General features: G+C 42.6%; 1 protein-coding gene across 4 annotated transcripts in view; it reads right to left on the bottom strand.

Annotated features, from left to right (window-relative positions):
• Nucleotides 1–22,393, bottom strand: part of Vrk1 (VRK serine/threonine kinase 1) — a 116,753-nt gene that overhangs the window by 34,943 nt on the left and 59,417 nt on the right. For all 4 annotated transcript variants that reach the window (XM_045155467.1, XM_045155468.1, XM_045155470.1 and 1 more), the window contains exons 4-11: nt 19,319–19,388; nt 18,461–18,548; nt 13,824–13,932; nt 13,603–13,695; nt 8,172–8,304; nt 7,398–7,518; nt 6,988–7,046; nt 1,945–2,123 (exon numbers count right to left, since the gene is read on the bottom strand). In XM_045155467.1, the coding sequence (XP_045011402.1) occupies nt 1,945–2,123; nt 6,988–7,046; nt 7,398–7,518; nt 8,172–8,304; nt 13,603–13,695; nt 13,824–13,932; nt 18,461–18,548; nt 19,319–19,388 (852 nt within the window). The remainder of the gene's footprint in view (nt 1–1,944; nt 2,124–6,987; nt 7,047–7,397; nt 7,519–8,171; nt 8,305–13,602; nt 13,696–13,823; nt 13,933–18,460; nt 18,549–19,318; nt 19,389–22,393) is intronic.

Raw genomic sequence — 22,393 nt, forward strand, 5'->3', positions numbered from 1 at the left:
CTATGCATGCTCTCATCATGACTACTGCACGAGCACTATGCATGGTCTGATCATGACTACTGCACGAGCACTATGCATGGTCTCCTCATGACTACTGCACGAGCACTATGCATGCTCTCATCATGACTACTGCACTAGCACTATGCATGGGTCATCATGACTACTGCACTAGCACTATGCATGCTCTCATCATGACTACTGCACTAGCACTATGCATGGTCTCATCATGACTACTGCACTAGCACTATGCATGGTCTCATCATGACTACTGCACTAGCACTATGCATGGTCTCATCATGACTACTGCACTAGCACTATGCATGGTCTCATCATGACTACTGCACGAGCACTATGCATGCTCTCATCATGACTACTGCACGAGCACTATGCATGGTCTCATCATGACTACTGCACTAGCACTATGCATGCTCTCATCATGACTACTGCACGAGCACTATGCATGCTCTCATCATGACTACTGCACGAGCACTATGCATGGTCTCATCATGACTACTGCACTAGCACTATGCATGGTCTCACCATGACTACTGCACTAGCACTATGCATGCTCTCATCATGACTACTGCACAAGCACTATGCATGGTCTCATCATGACTACTGCACGAGCACTATGCATGGTCTCATCATGACTACTGCACGAGCACTATGCATGGTCTCATCATGACTACTGCACTAGCACTATGCATGCTCTCATCATGACTACTGCACTAGCACTATGCATGGTCTCATCATGACTACTGCACGAGCACTATGCATGGTCTCATCATGACTACTGCACGAGCACTATGCATGGTCTCATCATGACTACTGCACTAGCACTATGCATGCTCTCATCATGACTACTGCACTAGCACTATGCATGCTCTCACCATGACTACTGCACTAGCACTATGCATGTTCTCATCATGACTACTGCACTAGCACTATGCATGGTCTCATCATGACTACTGCACTAGCACTATGCATGCTCTCATCATGACTACTGCACTAGCACTATGCATGGTCTCATCATGACTACTGCACTAGCACTATGCATGCTCTCATCATGACTACTGCACTAGCACTATGCATGCTCTCACCATGACTACTGCACTAGCACTATGCATGTTCTCATCATGACTACTGCACTAGCACTATGCATGGTCTCATCATGACTACTGCACTAGCACTATGCATGCTCTCATCATGACTACTGCACTAGCACTATGCATGGTCTCATCATGACTACTGCACTAGCACTATGCATGCTCTCATCATGACTACTGCACTAGCACTATGCATGGTCTCATCATGACTACTGCACGAGCACTATGCATGCTCTCATCATGACTACTGCACTAGCACTATGCATGGTCTCATCATGACTACTGCACTAGCACTATGCATGCTCTCATCATGACTACTGCACGAGCACTATGCATGGTCTCATCATGACTACTGCACTAGCACTATGCATGGTCTCATCATGACTACTGCACGAGCACTATGCATGGTCTCATCATGACTACTGCACGAGCACTATGCATGGTCTCATCATGACTACTGCACGAGCACTATGCATGGTCTCATCATGACTACTGCACGAGCACTATGCATGGTCTCATCATGACTACTGCACTAGCACTATGCATGGTCTCATCATGACTACTGCACGAGCACTATGCATGCTCTCATCATGACTACTGCACTAGCACTATGCATGGTCTCATCATGACTACTGCACTAGCACTATGCATGGTCTCATCATGACTACTGCACTAGCACTATGCATGGGTCATCATGACTACTGCACTAGCACTATGCATGCTCTCATCATGACTACTGCACGAGCACTATGCATGCTCTCATCATGACTACTGCACTAGCACTATGCATGGGGTCTCAGTCACGAGAAGCCCAAAGCCACCCACTGTCCACACTCACCTTTGAAACTGATTTTGCCTTCAACCCTCCATTCTCCACAGCACTGAAGTCCAGCCTGCCATCATCCTTGCCTCCTATAGCTTTTAGTCCTTGCGAAAGGATGTCACGTAGATTTTGATAAAGAGGTTTTTCAGTATAGCCCAGTAGTTTCACAGTTTCCATGTATTTAGCAATCTCACCTAAAAGAAGAACATCACTGCGTCACCTTTCATCACAAGTCTAATGTTTTCCCTTATTTCTCACTGATAAAGTTTGAGCACAAGTACGTGTTGCTAAGATATGGCTTTATTTTAAGAAATGTTTTTCAATCACTTGTCCAATCGAAAGCGTACTTTTAAACTTTATTTGGAAGCAGAGAGAGCTACAGAAGAGAGATATAGAGAGAACTGGTACTTCCGCACCTCCAGACAAATGTGCCACTTTGTGCATTTGGCTTTGTGTGAGTACTAGGAATAGAATTTGGGTTATTAGGCTTCGCAGGCAAGTACCTTAAACACTAAGCCATCTCTCCAGCCTGGAAAGTATGTTTTTACATTCAGACATTACTAGATAAGTAAAAATGACTTTCAGATAGAATGTAAAAGATATTTTATAATTATATACTTAAAATATATAAGCTTAAATTTTAAATGTGCATCAAATAAACATAAACTTCAAGATATAAAAATACAGAAGGAATTCAAAACAGAAAACATCCTTAAGCTTAATGACTGTGAAAGCCAATGTATATTGGCCACAGAAGGCAACATTCCATTGTATTCTTTGATAACAGAAACTAGAATACATGAGGAACAGGCTGAAGCAAAGAGCGAGCAAGGTCTGGTGTTTCCATAAAAGAACCAAATGAGCCTGTGAGTGACAAAGGCCGACTGACTACTTACTGCACACAGAACCAGGACCAGAACCAGGCCACAAGAGCCTTCCCGAAAAGACACCACATCTCAACACTACCACTCCCCTGGGCAGAAGAAGTTCAAACAGACCTTCCCCTGATCCTCAGACCTGTACCCCCATTGCCTCAGCCGAAGAGGCAGACACTAACCCCAAACCGGCTCCCTGTGGTTGTCCCTGTTCCCCGTTACTGAAATCCCATCTCTTTCATTCAAGCTGACATCTGAGCCAGTCTGCCTTGAATCTTTTTTCTTCCTACCCTACACCCAATAAATACACCAAGGCATCCTTCCTGCCCATGTTAGACCCACACAGACACAGACACAGACACACTCATTCATTCCAATACTGAAGTGCCACGACATCCCACTTACTATTATGGAGGCTTGGGGTGCATCAGGAGAAACAAAAACAAAAATTGTCAAGTTTCTGCTGTCTTAATCTGATAAAAGGGATCTACAGAACATCTGAAATAAATATCACTGTACTTGGCCAAATACTGAAAACTTTCTCAGAAAAGAAAACGGCAAGGACATTCACTTTCATCACGTTCCATTTGGCATCAGTGTAACCGCTTGGTCACATATGATCTTAGCCAGGTAAGACAGAAAGGGTTTTGTGTTCCATGTGGAGTCCTTAGTCACAAACAGTAGTCGTGCCTGGGCATACGGTGCACACCGCTACACCCAACTCTGAGAAAGCGAGGCAGAAGTCCAAGTTCAAGGCCAGCCACAGCTACATAGAGAAACCCAGGTAAGAGGACAAGGGCAGGGGAGAAGAGAGGAAATAAAAGGAAAGAACAAAGAAAAAAATTCTACAGAAACTACAAAAAAATCCTAAGAAACTCCTAGAACAAATAAGCAAATGGAGCACAGGCACAGGATACAAGGTAAAATATACAAAAACCCAGCCGGGCATGGTGGCGCATGAGTTTAATCCCAGCACTCGGGAGGCAGCGGTAGGAAAATTTTGATTAGTTCAAGGCCACCCTGAAACTACACAGTGAATTCCAACTCTGCCTGGGCTAGAGACCCTACCTTGAAAAACATTAAAAAGCAGGGGGGAGGGGGACAGGCTGGAGAGATGGCTTAGTGGTTAAGGCACTTGCCTGTAATGCCTAAGGTTTGATTCCCCAGAACCCACGTAAACCAGATGCACATGATGGCTCATGTGCCTGGAGTTAATTTGCAGGGTCTAGATGCCCTGGTATGCCCATTCTGTCTCTTGCTCTCTAATAAATAAATAAAAATAAAATACTTTTTAAAAGAAAAGAAAAAACAAATTCCTACACCTAATCTCTTTGTAGGGACAAGAAAGGATTTGTGAGAGCTACTTAAAGTATGGCTAAAAGATGGTTACACACATCAAATTGTCCCTACATTAACAATGCTTATTCCAGTTAAACTATGCTGACTTCACTCTCCCCTGGAGAATCTGTTCTCTTTTTTTCTTTTTCAGAAGGTGGCGAGACCAGAGGAGGTAAACCACCCCTCACACTTCAGCCAAGCCCAGCTGAGGGCAGAGGACCTGGGGAGACGAGCATGAGCACTGCCTCCAGGCAGAACCTGACCATCAGCGCCGGGGAGGAGACGGACCCTGAGGACACTCAGCGCCTACCAAAGCAGGGATCCACAGGCTCCAACGAGCTCACCACTGAAGTAGATTTAAAACTCATCCACCACAGCTCAGGGAATTTTGTGGAAGAGGGGGCGGAAAGATCATGCCCAGAGACATTCCGCCCTCCCGAAAATAACTGACTGCTGCTCCCATAATTCAAAACCCACAGCCCCATGGGAAATACCTACAACGCCACTGAGGAGTGTCCCCAAAGGAATGGGGGCAGGGACAAGGGAAAAGACAGTATCAACACATGATGTATCCACACGAAAAATGTTATTAATAATAATAATAAACATTTTAAAAGACAGTGAAAAATAAGTGTGCATGTACACACACACACACACACTTATCTTCATCCTATTTCTGTATCCTATCAAAAAGCAATTAGATTGATAAAAGCTTTAAAATAGGGCTACAGAGATGGCTTAGCAGTTAAAGGTGCTTGCTTGCAAAGCTTAATGGCCTGGGTTCAATTCCCAGTATGCATATAAAGCCAGATGCATACAGTGGTACATGAGTCTGGAGGTCATTTGCAATGGCAAGAGGCCCTGGAGCAGCCATATTCTCATTCTCTCTCTTTCAGATAAATACATAATTAAGGGGGGAAAGTCTAACTGAGATTAGGGGAAGAGATTGAATAAAGGAAAGATGGAGGGAGAGCTAATCAAAATGTAAGAGGATATAAATAAATCAAATGGAAACCTACTGTTTTGGACAATGGAATACTCAGGAGCCAAAGATTGTTAATAGAAAATTTTCAGTGCCAGGGATGGGATAACTTCCAGTGAGTTGTTGGCCAGGGAGGTCCCTGATGCCCCCAAAACATTACAGGCCATCAACGAGGCCCTTGATTTCCCACCAGGAATAGATGGTAAGACCCTACTGCTGAAGAAGACTCCCACATACTTGGGCTGCAAGGCCACAGAGACATCCTGCTGGAGCTGAGCTGATAACCTCCTCCATGTAGACCAGCTGACAGAAAGCTGGGAAAAGCCATGCTGCATGCAGTTCAATGGGAGAGAAAGAAATCACCAGTGAAGATACTCAAGAGTGGACACTGCAAGCCTTCTATTTGGCCAGCCAGGCCAAATGAGCCAAGAGATGCAATAGTGGCACATCTGTTATGGGGTAACCAACTGTCTTCTACTTTGACTGGAGGCCCACTCCATGGGAGGGAATATATCCCTGATACTGAAAACCTACAACACGGGTAGTCATGAGCCCTAGGGGTGTAACGTCTACTGCTGTCTGGCTAAATGTATATACTATGCTAATAGAACTGCCCAGTAAGCACTTCTCTTAATGTTCATACCCATATATTAATGCTACTCTCACTTTTGGTTAGAGTAGCTTCTCTTTTCAGATGGCAGTGACCTTGGGATGACTCAGAAGGCACCATGGTGCTGAGAAGGCTCAGGGTCCATTGCGGAAAAGGTGGCAGAAAGAATGCAAGAGCCAAAAGAAGGGTAGGACTCCTTACAACGTGCTCCTCCAGACACAAAATGGCCTGGATATCCATGACCTCACAATGCCTGACACTACCTACACAAGACTATCATAATAAGAGGAAAAGATCATGACATCAAAATAAATGAGAGACTGACTGAGAGGGGGAGGGGATATGATGGAGATATGATGGAGTTTCAGGGAAAGTGGGGGGAGGGAAGGATTCCTTATCTTCCCCAGACTTCCACACAGCTTATTCTCCCTCCTCCTTCCTACAAGTGCTCCAGTGTTCCTTCCTCAGAGGATGTCTTTGGCTAATCTGCCAAAAAAGTTAATTCTTACCACCCCTTAAGTTCCCTATCCCATTTTCAACCCCCCCCCCACATTCTCTGCTTTCTTATTTTCCACAGGACTAATGATGTAACATTCTATAAAATTCAGTTATTTAGGGCTGGAGAGATGGCTTAGTAATTAAGGTATTTGCTTGCAAAACCAAAGGACCCAAGTTCAATGCCCCAGACCCATATGAACCAGATGCACAAGGTGGCACATGCCTCTCTATCTGCACCCCACTCAAATAAATAAATAAAATATATACTAAAAAAAAAAAAGTTTAAAAAAATTCAGTTATTTATTACCTATACCTCCCAACTAAAATGCTAGCTAGCTTCCCTACAGCAGGAGTCTGTCTGTCTTTGGTTTACTGATATTTCCCCAGTGTTTTTAAAAGTCACTGACCTCCACTGGGTGTGGTGATGCACACACTTTAACCCCAGCACTTGGGAAGCAGAAGGAGGAGCAGCGCTGTGAGTAGGAGGCCACCCTGAGACTACAGAGCGAACTCCAGGTCAGCCTGGCCTACAGCAAGATGCTACCTCAGAAACAAAACAGAAAGTTCTGATTTCCTTTCCTAAAAGCAATGAATAACTAAGTGAGATTCAAATACTCATTTAACCACTCACTGGTGAAACATACTGTTTTTGAAGAGAACCAGCTTTAGAACAAGGATTAAAATAAAATGTCTAAGTTCAGATGTTAAGGGCAATTCATGGACATCATACCTTTCCTCTCAGAAGTTTTTCCTACCTGGTTTGTTTTTCTCAGGAAAACATTTCTCCATCAAATCTGCAATATTTTCTCTGTATCTGTTAAAAATTAAAGAATGAGACACTATTTGAAGCTTGTCACAGATCAGTGCTGAGTCACAGTACACATCACATGGAACAGCTCTGCATCAGTAACTCAAGTACCTCACAGACATTCTGCACATAAACTGAACAAAGTCTAATAATTTTACTCTTCAACAAGTACTTTCTTATTTCCATATTACCATCACTTAAAACTATAGTTCTGAGCACCCGGGTGGATAACCAAGAGAAACCCTGCCTTGAAAAAAAAAAAAAAATAGACCCACCATCAACAAAGCCCTGCAGTGTAGGTAACAAACAGAAGAACGCTACAGGCCCCACAGCCCTACCACTCAGGCTAACCACTACCTGATTTTGGAATCTCGCACATAGTTAGGGTCTTTCAAGTTATCATCCCATGGAAGACAGCCACTAAGCCACTGGATCATGCAGTAACCAAGGATCTCCAAATCACCACGTCGAGATGGAGCTACAAAGTGTTAAGCACACTAAAATGTGAAGGCATAATATCAAGTACATAGAAAGCAATAAGGTACAACAATACGCTCAAGTCAATCTTGCATCCTAAAATGTTTTAACATGTAACAGTATATTGAATACTGAGCTACATTAAAGAAATCTTTATCTCCAACTGTTATGCTTACTTTAACGTCCAAACTGGTAAGACCCAGGATTTCAAACTATGATGTCTAAGAAACAAATTAAAAATACTTCTCATATTTAATAATATCTTTGAAAAACCTGAAGATACTAAAACTGAGCATTTGACATCATTCACAGTGATGTGCACAAAAAAAGACTGCTAAAAATAAAAAGCTAACTTACAGATTTTGTAAAAGATACCTGTTATAAAGACTCCAGAAAAGAAAAACCAACATGCCAGTTGAGCTACAGGAAAGCGGCCCGAAATCCCAGCCGCGGCTGAATGAACACCTGCCACTGCAACCTTCCCAGTTGTCTTCAGGGCAGGAGACACACACAAGGACAGGGTCCCGTCATCACAAACAGCAGTCCAACCTCTGCCCTCTTTCTTCATGCTGCTTTGCCTCAACTCTTCTTAGGCATAAATCCAGAATCACAGAGAAACCCAGCAGAAAACAAGAGCATGTGCCATGAACATACCCACGCCATTGTGCGCGTCGATGCTGGTGAACTCGATTGTGCCATCGTGGCATCTTCTTGGATCTTCTTTGTATTCCCTGTGAACTCCATCCGGGCAGTACCGGTAAGCAAGGCCGTAGTCTACCAAGTACACCTGCAAAGGCGTCAGCATCCAATTAGAGCCAAAATCACAGATGCCACCTGGAAGCACCCAACACTGTCGCTGGCGGGTAGGTTCAATCCCACAAGGGCCAACAGCAGCTCTGCAAGTTAAAACTAAAATGCACACAACAGAGAGCACTCAATGCTAGCTTTCAACATTTTAAAGCTTTCATTCTGTCTGCAGTACTCGAGCTCAAACAGAACTCAGAGTCAGGGCCTAGCACGCGTGCGGTAAGCGTCCTGCTGCTGTGCTGGACTCACCCCAGCGTGAGAGTTTGTATTTTGGGGAACAGAGAGATGGGTTGGCAGTTAAAGGTGCTTGCTTACATGAGCTTTTATTTTATTTACTTGAGAGAGAGAATCAGGCAGGTAAAGAGAATAGGCACACCAGGGCCTCCAGCCACTGAAAACAAATCCCAGATGCATGCATCACCTTGTGCATCTGGCTTACATGGGTACTGGGGAATCAAACCTGGTCCTTAGGTTTTGCAGGCAAGTGCCTTAACCACATCTCTCCATCCCTAGTTTTTATTTTTGATGAAAATGTCCAACAGGCCAGGTGTGGTGGCACATGACTTTAACCCCAGCACACGGGAGGCTGAGGTAAGAGGAGGGCTATGAGTTCGAGGACAACCAGAGACTAATTCCAGGTCAGCCTGGGCTAGAACAACACTGTAGCTCAAGAACAAACAACAACAACAACAACAAAAAGCCAAGAGACTTACAGGTAGGATGGCAGCGTAGTAGCCACTCCAAAGCAGACAATGAGGGAAACAGCAGAAAGATAGCAAAGCACACTATTCTACCCCAAGCGAAGGAGCATAAGGATTTATGAACTTCAGCAGAGAAGCAGGAGAGCCAGAGCCTCCAGCAAGCAGAGAGGCAGGCAGAAGCGGCTCTGCAGGGCCGCAGGTCTGTGCGGGAGAAGCGGGGCAAGGGATTTTCCACTCACACCAGCCTCTCACAAACTCAAGACCCTGAAGGAGAGATAGCAAGGACTACCTGAGCGGCTTGTGAGAAACAGGACCATGGCGACCAGCTATGCAGCTCCAGCACAACTTCAGGTACCCTTCACAGCCTCCCCACCCGCAACTGCCAGTGCCAGCAACCACTGGAGACGTGGGGAAGGGAACTCAGCTACGCAGCACCCAGCACAGGTGATCAGAACAGTGGACCCCCAACCCAGCCAGTGTAGCCCAGCCCACAGTGCAGTAAAGTTGCACTTTACTGCAAGCAGGCACTTGGCATAGCTGAGACCAAAGTTATCCCAGAAAGTAACAGGGCCTTCTTACAACAGGTCAGTACTGGCCACAAAGCCTGGTCCATAGGTCTGCACTGAAAGTGCCAATTGCACCTTCCATGTCAGCACAGGTTATGTGTTAAGATTTCACTGATGGTCCACTTTGTCATTCTTAAATGAGCTGTCTTTTGGGGATATCCTTTGTTGCTTCCTGATTTATAGTGTCTTTGTCTTCTTCTGTCATTCATGGGGGCAGGGTCTCACTTGGCACCAGGCTAACTGGAACACTTTACAGACCAGAAATCTCAGCCTTCCAGATGACAGGATTAAGGGGGATTAGGGTGTGGGGCAATACGCACCTTTAGGGATTGTGACTCTGTTAGATTATCTTTTGGTTGAATCCCTACTCTCACATGTACCCATGCTAGGTTTGACGGAACGTAGGTATTGCTTCGCTGAATTACAGAATTCACCTGTATTTTGTCCCACCCAGCCTACTAGAATATTTGCATAGCGGGCAAACCCAACACCTAGGGTCACTTCTGCTGTTACTTTGGAAGTCATGTAAGAGCCACATCTGGCACCTTAAACTCCTACCCTGAAGATATGTAACATCAGATTTACATGTTCAAGAGTATGGCAGATAATCAGAAAGCCCAAGCATCAAATTAACCAAAGATGCAAAAATCTCTACATTATAATACAAGAAACACAAAAGTCAAGACAATACAGTCCCACTGAAAATTATAAATCCATCATAAATGTTCTCCAATGAGAATGATCTAGATGAAATGCCTGACAAAGATTTCAAAAGAATGATTATAACTATATTCAAAGGAATCAAAGAAGAAAACAAATTCTAAAGGAGAACACAGGAAACCAACCTTATAAAGTAAGGAGGCCAATACAAGACATGAGTAAGAAAACAGAAATACTGAAGAAAAACCAATCAAAAATACTAGAGATGAAAAGCACACTAAGTCAAATAAAAAAACTGTAGAAAGTCTCACCAATAAAAAGGACGAAGGAGAGGACAGAATATCTAAGCTAGAAGACCAGGTGGCAGATCTAGCAGAGCCCAACAAGGAGAAGGACAAGCTAATTGGAAGTATGACTGGGAACTTCAAGATATCCAGGACACTATGAAGACTAAGAATTCAATGTATAGCAGAGGATGAAGAATTTTACTCCAAAGGCACCGCAGGTGTTTTCAATAAAATCGCGGAAGAAAGGGATGCCACTGCAGATACAGGGGCCTGTACACCACCAACTAGACGAAGCCAGGAACGATCCCTTCTCCCATATTACAATTCAACTACCAACACACACAGCAAGGAAAATACATTGAAAGCAGTTAGGGAGAAATAGTAAGTCACTTATAAAGGTAAGCCCATCAGGATAACAGCAGATCACTCATCACAAACTTTAAAAACCAGAAGGGCTTAGAATGATGTATTCCAAGTTCTGAAAGATAATAACTGTCAACCCACATCACATTATCCAGCAAAGTTATCCATCCAAATTGATGGAGAAATAAGGACAAAAAAACAAACGAACAAACAAAAACCAGGCTAAAGGAATTTATGGCAACTAAGCCAGCTCTACAGAAAACACTTTAAAAAAAACACTTTTTGAAAAATTTTTATTTTTATTTGAGAGGAACAGACAGAGAGAAAGAGGCAGACACAGAGAGAGAGAATGGGAGCACCAGGGCCTCCAGCCACTGCGAACGAACTCCAGACACGTGTGCCCCCTTGTGCATTTGGGCTAATGTGGGTCCTGGGGAACTGAGCCTCGAACTGGGGTCCTTAGGCTTCATAGGCAAGCACTTAACCGCTAAGCCATCTCTCCAGCCCAGAAAATACTTTTTATTTAGTATTTATTATAACATATTTATAAATAAATGTATAGTATTTATATATAACTCTAAATACTATCATAGAAAAGTATGTGTTAAGTTTGTAATAAACCTTAGTTCCTAGAGATGAGCAAGGCTTACAGATCTTACACTCTGAAAATCTTAAGAGTCTAGAACAAAATTTTACCCAAAGTAAAATATCAACACACTTTCCAAAACAGAAAAGCAAAGAGTAAGCCCAACACAGTTAAGACATGACACAAGTTATTTCCAATCCTTGATTTTTTACTTGAAAAAAATTCAAATATATACTTATTTCATAAGAAATATCTCAAGGTTTATAAAAATGATCAAGACACTAGGTGTTATAGTGCATCCCTTTAATCCCAACACTCGGAATGCTGAGGTAGAAGGGTTACCATGAGTTAGAGTGAGTTCCAGGTCAGTCTGGGCTATAGTGAGACCTTGCTTCAGACCACACACCCCAAACCACCCCAACTTAGACGACATCCTTATCTACACAGTAACGCTGAGCCTTCATGATGAAGCTAAATCTGAGTACCAGATGCGTGACCACCTGTGGGACTCACGCTGTTCTGATGAGCAAGCACACGGCACTAACACACTCGGCTTCTAGTCTACAGCCACATACCACATCTCTCGTTCTGTCACATGTGCTCGTAGGCACGCGGAAACAAGGGGAACTGACATAGGAATATAGGATGGATGTAATACTGGAAGAGTACTCTCATCCCAAGCACACTCCTGGAAGAGAACAGCATGTGTTTCCACATAAACAAAATCAGCATGATGAAGTAGAGGGTAAGCTAATAGGAGATATTTACATACACACACATACATCACACGTGCATGAACATGTATATGTAGATGTGTGTGCCCAATGAGTGCCCACATAACACAAATGCCAGGAGAACAGCAGATTTCCTCATAGTAAATTTTCTTGAAAGTCTGTCTCTCAACTTGGAGCTGCTGTCCATCAGCGAGCCCCAGCAATTACCTGGTCCTGTCTCCTACCTCTCGCCTCTCCCACACCCAAGCAGACTGGGGTTACAGAGGTGCATGGCCACACCCAGCTTCTTACATGGGTTTTGAAGAGTCTAAGTGGGTAGTCTGGCCTGAGAAACCCTCATGCTTAAGTGGCAAGTGCTCTTAACCACCAAGCCATCTCCCCACCCAGGAGTTTTATTTTTATAATGTTATACAAATCCAGACTACTTCAGTTAATGGCCATTATGGTTCAGCACCTTAGTGATACTTTGGTTCTTTTACAAAGAAACATCTAAAAGTGGCCGGAAAGAGCTGAGATGAAGTCTGTCTGCCGTAAAGACCTCTCCATCAGCCCAGCGCGCGTAGCACAGAGCATTCTTGACTCCACCACAGCGACCCCTTGTAGCCATCATGGTTAATGTGACAGAAAGGGGGCAGACTTAAAGAAAGAAAAGCTAAGCAAACAACTGTACAACCCAAGATCCCCACTCACTCAAACATGATTCAACCTTCCTTTTTCATGTAACATAAAATGAACCGTGAGAACACATGGTAAGTAGCATCCTGAGTACTAAACAAGCCTGACTTTCACAAAAAAACAGAGAAATAGCTACAAGAAAATGTACAAATGTTCTACTCCAACCAAACTGACCCACATAACATTATACATTATTAGTCCACTCCTCTTAAAGCGTATAATAGTTACAAAAAGTAAAAAAAAAAAATTACATATTTGAATTCTAAACATTAAGCACATACAAATTTACAAAGCTCAGATATTTCTGTGAAGCAACTGATTTGAATAATCAACATGTTAAAGATCAAATTTTCCAAGAAACCGAACACTCACATTTGATGGATCTCTTAACAAAGGAAATAAAGAGTGACAAAGCAGACAGCAAATATAATTCACTGGTGTACTATGCAATTTTAAGCTGCCACCCCCAAACAGCTATTTGAGATTCATTTTGTATCACAAGAACTTCTTCTGAATATTATTTAGGGTAAAATAGCCAACTTGATAAAGTGCCAGCAAATTGTTAACAAGATAAAAGTGTCAAGATGAAATACTCCTACTGCCACGTCGACTTCAAACGGTGGGACTCCCGTGCGGTCGCAGAGTTCACGGCAGCCCTGTGTGTGTGCAAGCGCGCTTTGACCAGCAGAAGCAAGCGATAGCCAACCTGGTCCGGGCGCTCGCAGCTCAGGAGCAGGTTTGAGGCCTTGATGTCCCCGTGCACGTACTCGTGCTCGTGGATGTACTCCAGGATGTCCAGCTACGAAGGAAACACAGAGCACGTGAGTGCAGTGCCCAACTCCAGCCAGCAGAGGACCAAGCTGCAACATGCACAAGCCTTTGACGCACCAACCACGTTGAACAGCATGAGTAAAAGAGCTCACGTACAATTCTTAAGCTTAGCTGCAAGACTGTTTTCCGGGAAAACCTTTTGGCATTTGCTTCATATATTTTCTGTAGGTCACTTCCAAAGCGGTCCATGACCATGAACCTGTAACTGAAGACGAACAAGAGGCGTCAGTGACGGAGATGTAACACAGGGAAGAGACTCTGCCACGAGCACTCACCATGCAAAATGATTCTTTTCACAGTAATGTTTAAAATATTTTGAAAGGAGCCAGGGGTGGTGGCGCACACCTTTAATCCCAGCACTTAGGAGGCAGAGGTAGGAGGATCACTGTGAGTTCAAGGCCACCCTGAGACTACACAGTGAATTCCAGGTCAGCCTGAGCCAGAGTGAGATCCTACCTAGAAAAGCCAAAATAAATAAATAAAATACTTGTTAAAAAATATTTTGAAAGGAGAGAAAATAAAATCCCTCTACAATACAAACGCAGTTCTGACTAAGAATGAGGACACTGCCTTTCTCCTAAAGCTAGCTTATGTTTCTGGATAGCAGCTTCCTTCCTGACTCTGCCTCTGTTTTAAAGGTACATTTTAGTAGCATCAATATTCTATTAAAAACAAGGCTGTTAGGAAATGCTGAACTAGCTACATTCAATAAAACTGCTTAAGATATTTGATTTTGCCATCAATTAGCTATGTCACTTTGATCAAGTGATATTAGTTACACAGGCCATAACTTGTACAGAAGTCGTGAGCTAACAGGGACTCTTCCTTCCTAAGGCCTTTTCTAGCTCTCACATTCTGAGACAGACAGGGTACCCTGAAATATCACTGAGCATTACTGATTCGCAGAAGCGCTGTTCAACTTTTCTCTCCAAGTTTACCAACCTCTAACTTGTCTGGTTAAATCCCGCCGCCAAAAAAAAAATCAATAAACATGAAGAGCACATTCTAAGCTGGGTCCCAGCACTTTAGTCCCAGCACTTGGGAGGCAGAGGTAGGAGGATCGCCTTGAGTTTGAGGCCACCATGAGACTACACAGTGAATTCCAGGTCAGCCTGGACCAGAGTGAGACCCCACCATGAAAAACAAAACAGAAAAGAAGAGAAGAGTAAAGCAGAGCAAACTGTAAATGCATCAAACCCTGCAGCGGAGAAAACGCAGGAGCCACACTGGCAAGCATCCCCCTAGAACACAGTCTGAACGTGTTAGAAAGTCAAGTGTGCATAACCCTGCGATGCCCCTGTGACAGTCACTCGTAAGTGGCAGGGCCTTGCTTTTCACCACTTTAATCGAACTCCAGACACTTGCACCACCAAGTGGGCATGTGCGACCCTGCGCATGCCTCACCTTTGTGTGTCTGACTTATGTGGACTCAGGAGAGAGATCAAACATGGGTCCTTAGGCTTTGCAGGCAAGTGCCTTAACCACTGAACCATCTCTCCAGCCCTTGTTTATTTTATTTATTTATTTTTTTTTTTTTTGAGGTTAGAGTCTCACTCTAGTTTAGGCTTGCCTTGAACTCATGGCAGTCCTACCTCTACCTCCCAAGTGCTGGGATTAAAAGCATGTAGCACCATACCCAGCCCATACATCTTTTAATAAATAATGACTTTACAGGTAAAGTTATTTGTCCCAAGTCACCAATTGTTGGTGGCAAAATATATTTATTCATTTTTATAAAAATTCCTATTAACCTGATCTCTGAAATAAAAATTAAAACAGGGAGCTGGAGAGATGGCTTAGCAGTTAAAGCACTTGCCTGAAAGCCAAAGTATCTAGGTCTAATTCCCTAGTACCCACATAAAACCAGAAGCACAAAGTGACACATGCATCTGGAGCCTGTTTGACAAGGCTACAGATCCTGGTGCACCCATATTCATTCTTTCTTTTTCTCCCCCTTTCTCTGCTTGCAAATAAATAAACCATTTTTAAAACTCAAAATAGCAATTTTAACTTCCTGATGCCCTCTATATAGTAGGTTTTGAAGATGAGATATATGTTTGCTTTTACAAATAAGTTATGTGTGTAATTAGTATAATTATGTACCAGTGACAAAAAAAAACTCATGCTGACAGTCTGAAAAAGGGTTAAAACACAACTGATTAACTAAACACAGGATCTATTAGTAAATCATATAAAACAGGTCTTTGTTTTTATATATAGATCACCCCACTAGCTCTAGATAACCCTTTAATCGCCTCACCATTTCTAACCTATAAACAACTGAAGCATGATTCTACAAACTGCATACAAACCATTACCACATTCTCCTGGAAAGACAGCGCTATCATTCAATAGTAGAATGAGAGTCATTTCCAAGTAATTCCTCTGAAATCTTTGGTGCATACTTATCTGGGAACTTGGCTAAATAATTCTAGGATGGGGAAAGATAAACCAGCATAAATGACTTCAAAATGGTTGTAGCTAATATTTTACAAGCCTACTGTTCTCTAAGCTATATTTATCTAGTTATCCATCCATCCATCTTCCCACCCCCAATAACATCACAGGGAAAAGTAAGGGTTTCTGGCAGGGGAAGAAGCTGGAAGAGTATTTTGACTTTCTATTCTTTACATCTGATTTCCACTGATTATTCTGAAGAGCTACAACCTAGAAAGCCAGTCACTGCTTCACGTACGACTAGCCTAAGTCATTTGACCCTATGAAGTAGAGAGCTCTACCAACTCAGATTATGAAAAACACGAGCTGAGAGATGAGGTCACCACTAGCAAGTGGTAAATTAAGACACAAGCTGGGGCTGGAGAGATGGCTTAGCGGTTAAGCGCTTGCCTGTGAAGCCTAAGGACCCCGGTTCGAGGCTCGGTTCCCCAGGTCCCACGTTAGCCAGATGCACAAGGGGGCGCACGCGTCTGGAGTTCGTTTGCAGAGGCTGGAAGCCCTGGCACGCCCATTCTCTCTCTCTCTTCCTCTATCTGTCTTTCTCTCTGTGTCTGTCGCTCTCAAATAAATAAATAAAAAAAAATAAAAAAAAAAAGACACAAGCTGAAGATGTTCAGTACTAGCCACGGGACTCAAGTTCCTCTGAAGTGTCCCCTAGTAGTGACCTCATGAGGCAGATTACAGTCAGCCTTCAACGGTCCCCAGGTTCTGGTCACCTCACAGCAAATGTGTTTCAGCAAAACCACACACAGTATGCTACACGTGATTTCTCAGGGAGCCCCCACCTCTGACAGATGCACAATCTCAAGCAAGCAGTGCTGGTGGGCCTGCACCACAACCTCCCATTCTCAGTCTTTCCTAGCAGAGCACGGAGCTGGTTTTGGTATTCTATCCACTTCCATGTAATCGTATGTTTCAACAAGACAATCATTATGACCGCTTTGCTCTTGCCAGTGACTGGTTTCAGAATGAAAATAAAGTGGCACTGTGGTGCACACCTTCAATCTCAGAACTCAGGAAGCAGAGGTAGGAGGATCTCTGTGAGTTCAAGGCCAGCCTGGGACTACAAAGTAAATTCCAGGTCAGAATAGGTGAGAGTGAGACTCTGTCTCCCTCCAACACCCCCCCCCCCACCAAAGAAAAATAAAGTAAAGAAAACTGAGCTAGGCATGGTGGAGCACACCTATAATGCCAGAACCTAGGAAGCTGAGGAGGATCGCCATGAGTTCAAGGCCAGCCTGGACTACAAAGTGACTCTAAGTCAGACTGAGCTAGAGTGAGACCTTATCAGAAAACCAAGAAACAAACAATAATCAATAAAAAAAGAAAAATGAAAATGAGAAAATTTTGGTTTAAAAAAAGTCCTAAGAGGAAGTCTACTACAGGACTCCAGGAAAGGCCTCTGCTACAAAAAGACCACCTCTGCCACTGGGCACTGTTTTGGCATGTGAATTCTGGAAACAATACAGTCTCCCTACAATACACCAAAGTCAAGATGGTGGCAAATGCACCTGTCAATTAGAACTCAGGCAGTTCAGAATGGACACAGAGAGTTCAAGGCCAGCCCAGGAGAGGCAGCAAGACTCTATCTCAAAGCAGCACAAGGCAAAGGGTGACAGACTGCTTAGGACAGCTAAGTCAAAGTTTTCCTATACTTGCAATTAAAATCACTCTAACTTGCACACCTCACTTCTAACTAAACCTGTTCTTCATCTCTCTCCTACCAGTTTTACTCCATAAACTTCTATTCATTCATTCAGTCAGTCAGTCAGTCAAATATTTCAAAGAATAGATCCTGCATAAAAGTACGAGGAGTTTTCTCCAAATCTAATTTGCAAGGCACCAATTCCCAAGACAGATCGCACAAGCTTGCGTCTAGCTGTCTTCTAAATGCTTATACCTTAATCTCTTGTCACTATAGGACTAAAGGCCACAGGCAAGCTGTGCATTTAACTCAAAATGTACGGACTCTCTTTGGCATAAAGACATGGGAGGACCATATGGGTGCTGGTCACTTTTGGCTTTGTTCCTATTGTCAGTAGGAGCTGACACTGTTCCATGGGAGACTCCAGATTTGAGAGGCACCTCACTCTGACAAGGAGTCAGCCTGATGGTAAGGACACAAGGCCCCTCCTCTTTTGCAAATGCTCCACACAGCCCACACCACATGCAGCCCCACAGATACTGTGTGTACTCAGTTAATAATTCCTTAATAAACCTACTGGATAGGAAATGCTCAAAAAGAGAGACAGCAAAACAAACCATGCGGTTTTTACCTTTTTCCATTTTTATCATGCAGACCAGATCCCCAATACTTAGGAACACCAAGATACTTCAATTTATGAGTACGAATCCACTTCTGAACTGGAAGTTAAACAGAGGCTTGTGATTTCAACTGTCACACACAATATTCTTTCACAAGTCATCAGAAGCAGAATGTACCTACACACGTAAGAAAATCTCACCTGTACTCATCAGACAGGAACGAAAGAATTCAGTACAACCAATTAAGAAAAAGCACTTTCTGATCAAAACACTTTTATTATTACAAACCTGCTCTCCTACCTTCAACATTCTGCACAAAGCAAGGGCAAGTGCTGGGGCTGCAACTGGCCTCCACCTCTGTAGGTGGCCCCACCTCTACCCTAACCTACAAACGTGCAGGGTTTCATTTTTAATTGTTTATGTCTTTCCTCAACTAGCAAATTAAGATGGGGGAATGCAAGCTTTGCTCCCCGCACAGTAAGTTTGGGATCCAGAGAGGAGAAATAGGCAAGAGGATCAGAGCACTAAAGTAGTCCTGTTCTCCAGAGACACACACTGTCCAATGCTTCATATGCCCCAGCTGACAGGCCCCAGAATTCACTAGCATATGCACCAAAAGCTGGGGAGCCTGGAATCGAACACATGAGTTAAGGCTAATTCACTATACTTCCTGCACTGTCTTTATTTTATCAATAAATCTTACAACCTATTAAGATGTCAGAAGTATTTTATGCAAATACCACTTAAATGGAATTTATTTACAAAGTAAAAGATAACAAAGTAAAGATACAATGCTCTAATCTTGGCTCATACAAAACAAAATAAAGAGTTCATTTAAAAAATATAAACACATTCATTTTGTTTCTTACTTTGCTCTGGTTTAGCAGCTCGCTGGTAGAACTTTAATTCTGTAAAGAGAGGTCCGTTGTCACTGGGTTCCTTAAAAATGTAAGAGTTAATTAGTATCAGCTCTAGTTAAAACCGTCAAGTGCTTATCAGTGAACTTTCAAAAGCAAACTAACATTCACTTTCCTTTGATTCCTAAATTTAGCGCTATTGAAAGACTAAGTTCTCCTCTTTTAGAAATATTTTAGATGTTCTCACATTGGACTTCAAGCTTTGTATTTCTCTTACACTCACTTTTCTTAAGTAATAAACTATATAAAATTAGATATATAAATTCAATTTTTGCATAAGTTTAAGAAAAATGTTTAAACCAATTTTCATCCTTAGTAAGTTTTCTATTAATCAAAGACTAGCAACCAGTTAAGTGTACCACCAAGGGACTACAAGACATTTCTGAAATTTCATGAAATTCCAATGCCTGATTTAACCAATTAAATGCCAAATCTTTCTCCTTTCCGATTCCTCATCATTATTACACGTATGCCGTAAGGACCAGCAGGGATATTTCTGAATTTCCAAAGCAAGAGAACTTTGTCCACCGAACGGAAGGTGATATCCTTTCCTTCCTGTTATTCTACGTTTTCAAAACAAACCCTACAACATTTTAAAGTAAAAAGAAGTGACATTAAGTAACAGTTGTTTTTACCCAACTGTACCAGACAATATACATTTCACATTTCAAGGGATATTAAAAATCTGAATTATTTGTAAAGAGGCATACATTCGCCGGGCGTGGTGGCGCACGCCTTTAATCCCAGCACTCGGGAGGCAGAGGTAGGAGGATCGCCAAGAGTTCGAGGCCACCCTGAGACTCCATAGTGAATTCCAGGTCAGCCTGGGCTAGAGTGAGACCCTACCTCGAAAAACCAAAAAAAAAAAAAGAGGCATACATTCACAAAAAGGTATTTACACAACAATAAACATCCAGCATAAGGTTTCATCTCGTTTAATAAGGGAAAGAAATGGCTTACAATCTTATGGACTTTTAAATAATGAATTTTTGCTGATAGATAGAGTAGTTTACTTAGTGTTTTGATATTCTGTATTATTATCTTGTTTACTGAGAATCAGAAAAAAATTAACTGTGACAACTTCAAACATGAAAGCAAATGTTTCTAAACCAGCAGGAACAAAGTATTTTGGACAGAAAACCTGCCTAACTAGTGTTCAAAGTTCCATAGTATATTAAGAGAACTGATAAATGAGGCCCATGAGCATCAGTGAGCAAATCTTACAGACCTTTTGGCTGCTGGAGATACTTTTCCCAAATACTTCAAGTACATTCACCTTTCTTCGTAAGAACCTCAACTGCCACAGACATTAACTTGCTCCTTGAGGCTTTGATAAAATCCTTTCTCACACATACAGTTCTATTACCTCAGATTTCTAGGACTTCCATAGTAGGTAACTCCATTAAAACACTCACAGACGACTGCCCCATCTGTACGCAAGTAGTCCCTAGTCATGAACAAGTGCTTAACCACAACAGAAGACCTAGCCTTAGCAACATGTGGATCAGAGCTACACAGAAGCCTGTCGCATCTGTAAGGGCTACTTTGCAGCTCTGCGTCAGAACAGGAAGAGTGGTATACATGGGCCCAGCATGCCACCATCTCTGTCAGTAGGCTATGTGCCAAGCCCCTGACCTGTGTTCAACACATGCCTCTTCATAAACCATGGCCCATTCCTAGCAGCAACGGTTGCCAAATGTGAATGTCTCACAAGCCAATGACCAAGCAGGAGTCATACCATCTTAAGTAAAGAAATAAAAAAATAAATTAAAGAGAGGAGATTTGGGTTAACTTTTTACAATTGCTCATTAATAAAATTCAGGTTTAAAAGTGCTTTCCTAAGACAAATTCTGGCTTATTACCAACAGTAAAAATAATCTGATTTATTCAGTTCCAACCTATGCCATATCAACCTTAATTTTCAAGTTTTCCTTCAGGCAATAATTTATTAAACTTAAAATAATGAGAATCAACCATATAAATCAGGCCATTACAATAAAAGCCTCAGTACAATGAAGGTTCTTTGAGCTCATTTCATACTTTTTCTAATCCAATAAACTTCCATTATGACAAAATAAAGGAGACACTTCCTTGGTACTATACTCTAGCCAAAGCTAGCTATTTCTGTTGAAGAAAATACCTTAACTCATAACTAAAATTTTATTAACATATTTCAAATCTAAAATACTTTGCCAACTCTATAATGTACAAGAGTTAGAAAAGAAATTGGGACTGACATTTTAACTAGAATATCACTAAACGTTTCCTTAAGACTTGTAAGTGTCAAAATGAAGATGACAACAGAAAAAAAATTAAAATGTGATGCATTTCAATGGCACCATCTAAAAGCAACTGGCTGCCATTTAAAGAAGAAGCAGTACAGAGTTTTCCTTCCTACCAAAAAAGAATGACACTGAAGGAAATTCAATTCCCTTCTCATAACACCAATGAATAAAAATGGAACATCAGTCAGCAAGCTTCTTTAAGGGAACTCTGCAGTACAGAGTGCCACCAGTTCACACTGAAACACACCACCACTGAACCATCTCTCCAGCCCTTAAGATTTTATTTTTCTTAGTTTTTGTTTGATTTGTTTGTTTTTGAAGCAGGGTCTCACTGTAGCCCAGGCTAACCTAAACCTCACTCTAGCCCCAGCCTGGGGAGGTGACTCCGAGGGTAAGAGGACTTGCTGTGCACACCTGAGGACCTGAGCTTACTCCCCAGCACCTATGTGCGAAGCCGGGCACTGGCTGCATATACCCGCGGCCCAGGTGAACAGAGACAGGAGGATCACTGGGTCTCACTGGTCAGGCAGACTAGCCAAACAAGGGCGTCAACCCCAGTGCAGACAGACCTGTCATCACAAGGAAATAAGGCACAAGAGTCATAGAGAATACCCACTGTCTTCCTCTGGTCTCTGTACACATGTGCACGGGACAAATGCATCTATTCCCATACATGTGCATACACTGCAGAAACATACACACAACAATGCAAACAAAAAAGAAGATGCATAATTGACTTTTA

This window comes from Jaculus jaculus, chromosome 7 (genome assembly GCF_020740685.1).
Source record: "Jaculus jaculus isolate mJacJac1 chromosome 7, mJacJac1.mat.Y.cur, whole genome shotgun sequence".
Lineage (NCBI taxonomy): Eukaryota > Metazoa > Chordata > Mammalia > Rodentia > Dipodidae > Jaculus > Jaculus jaculus.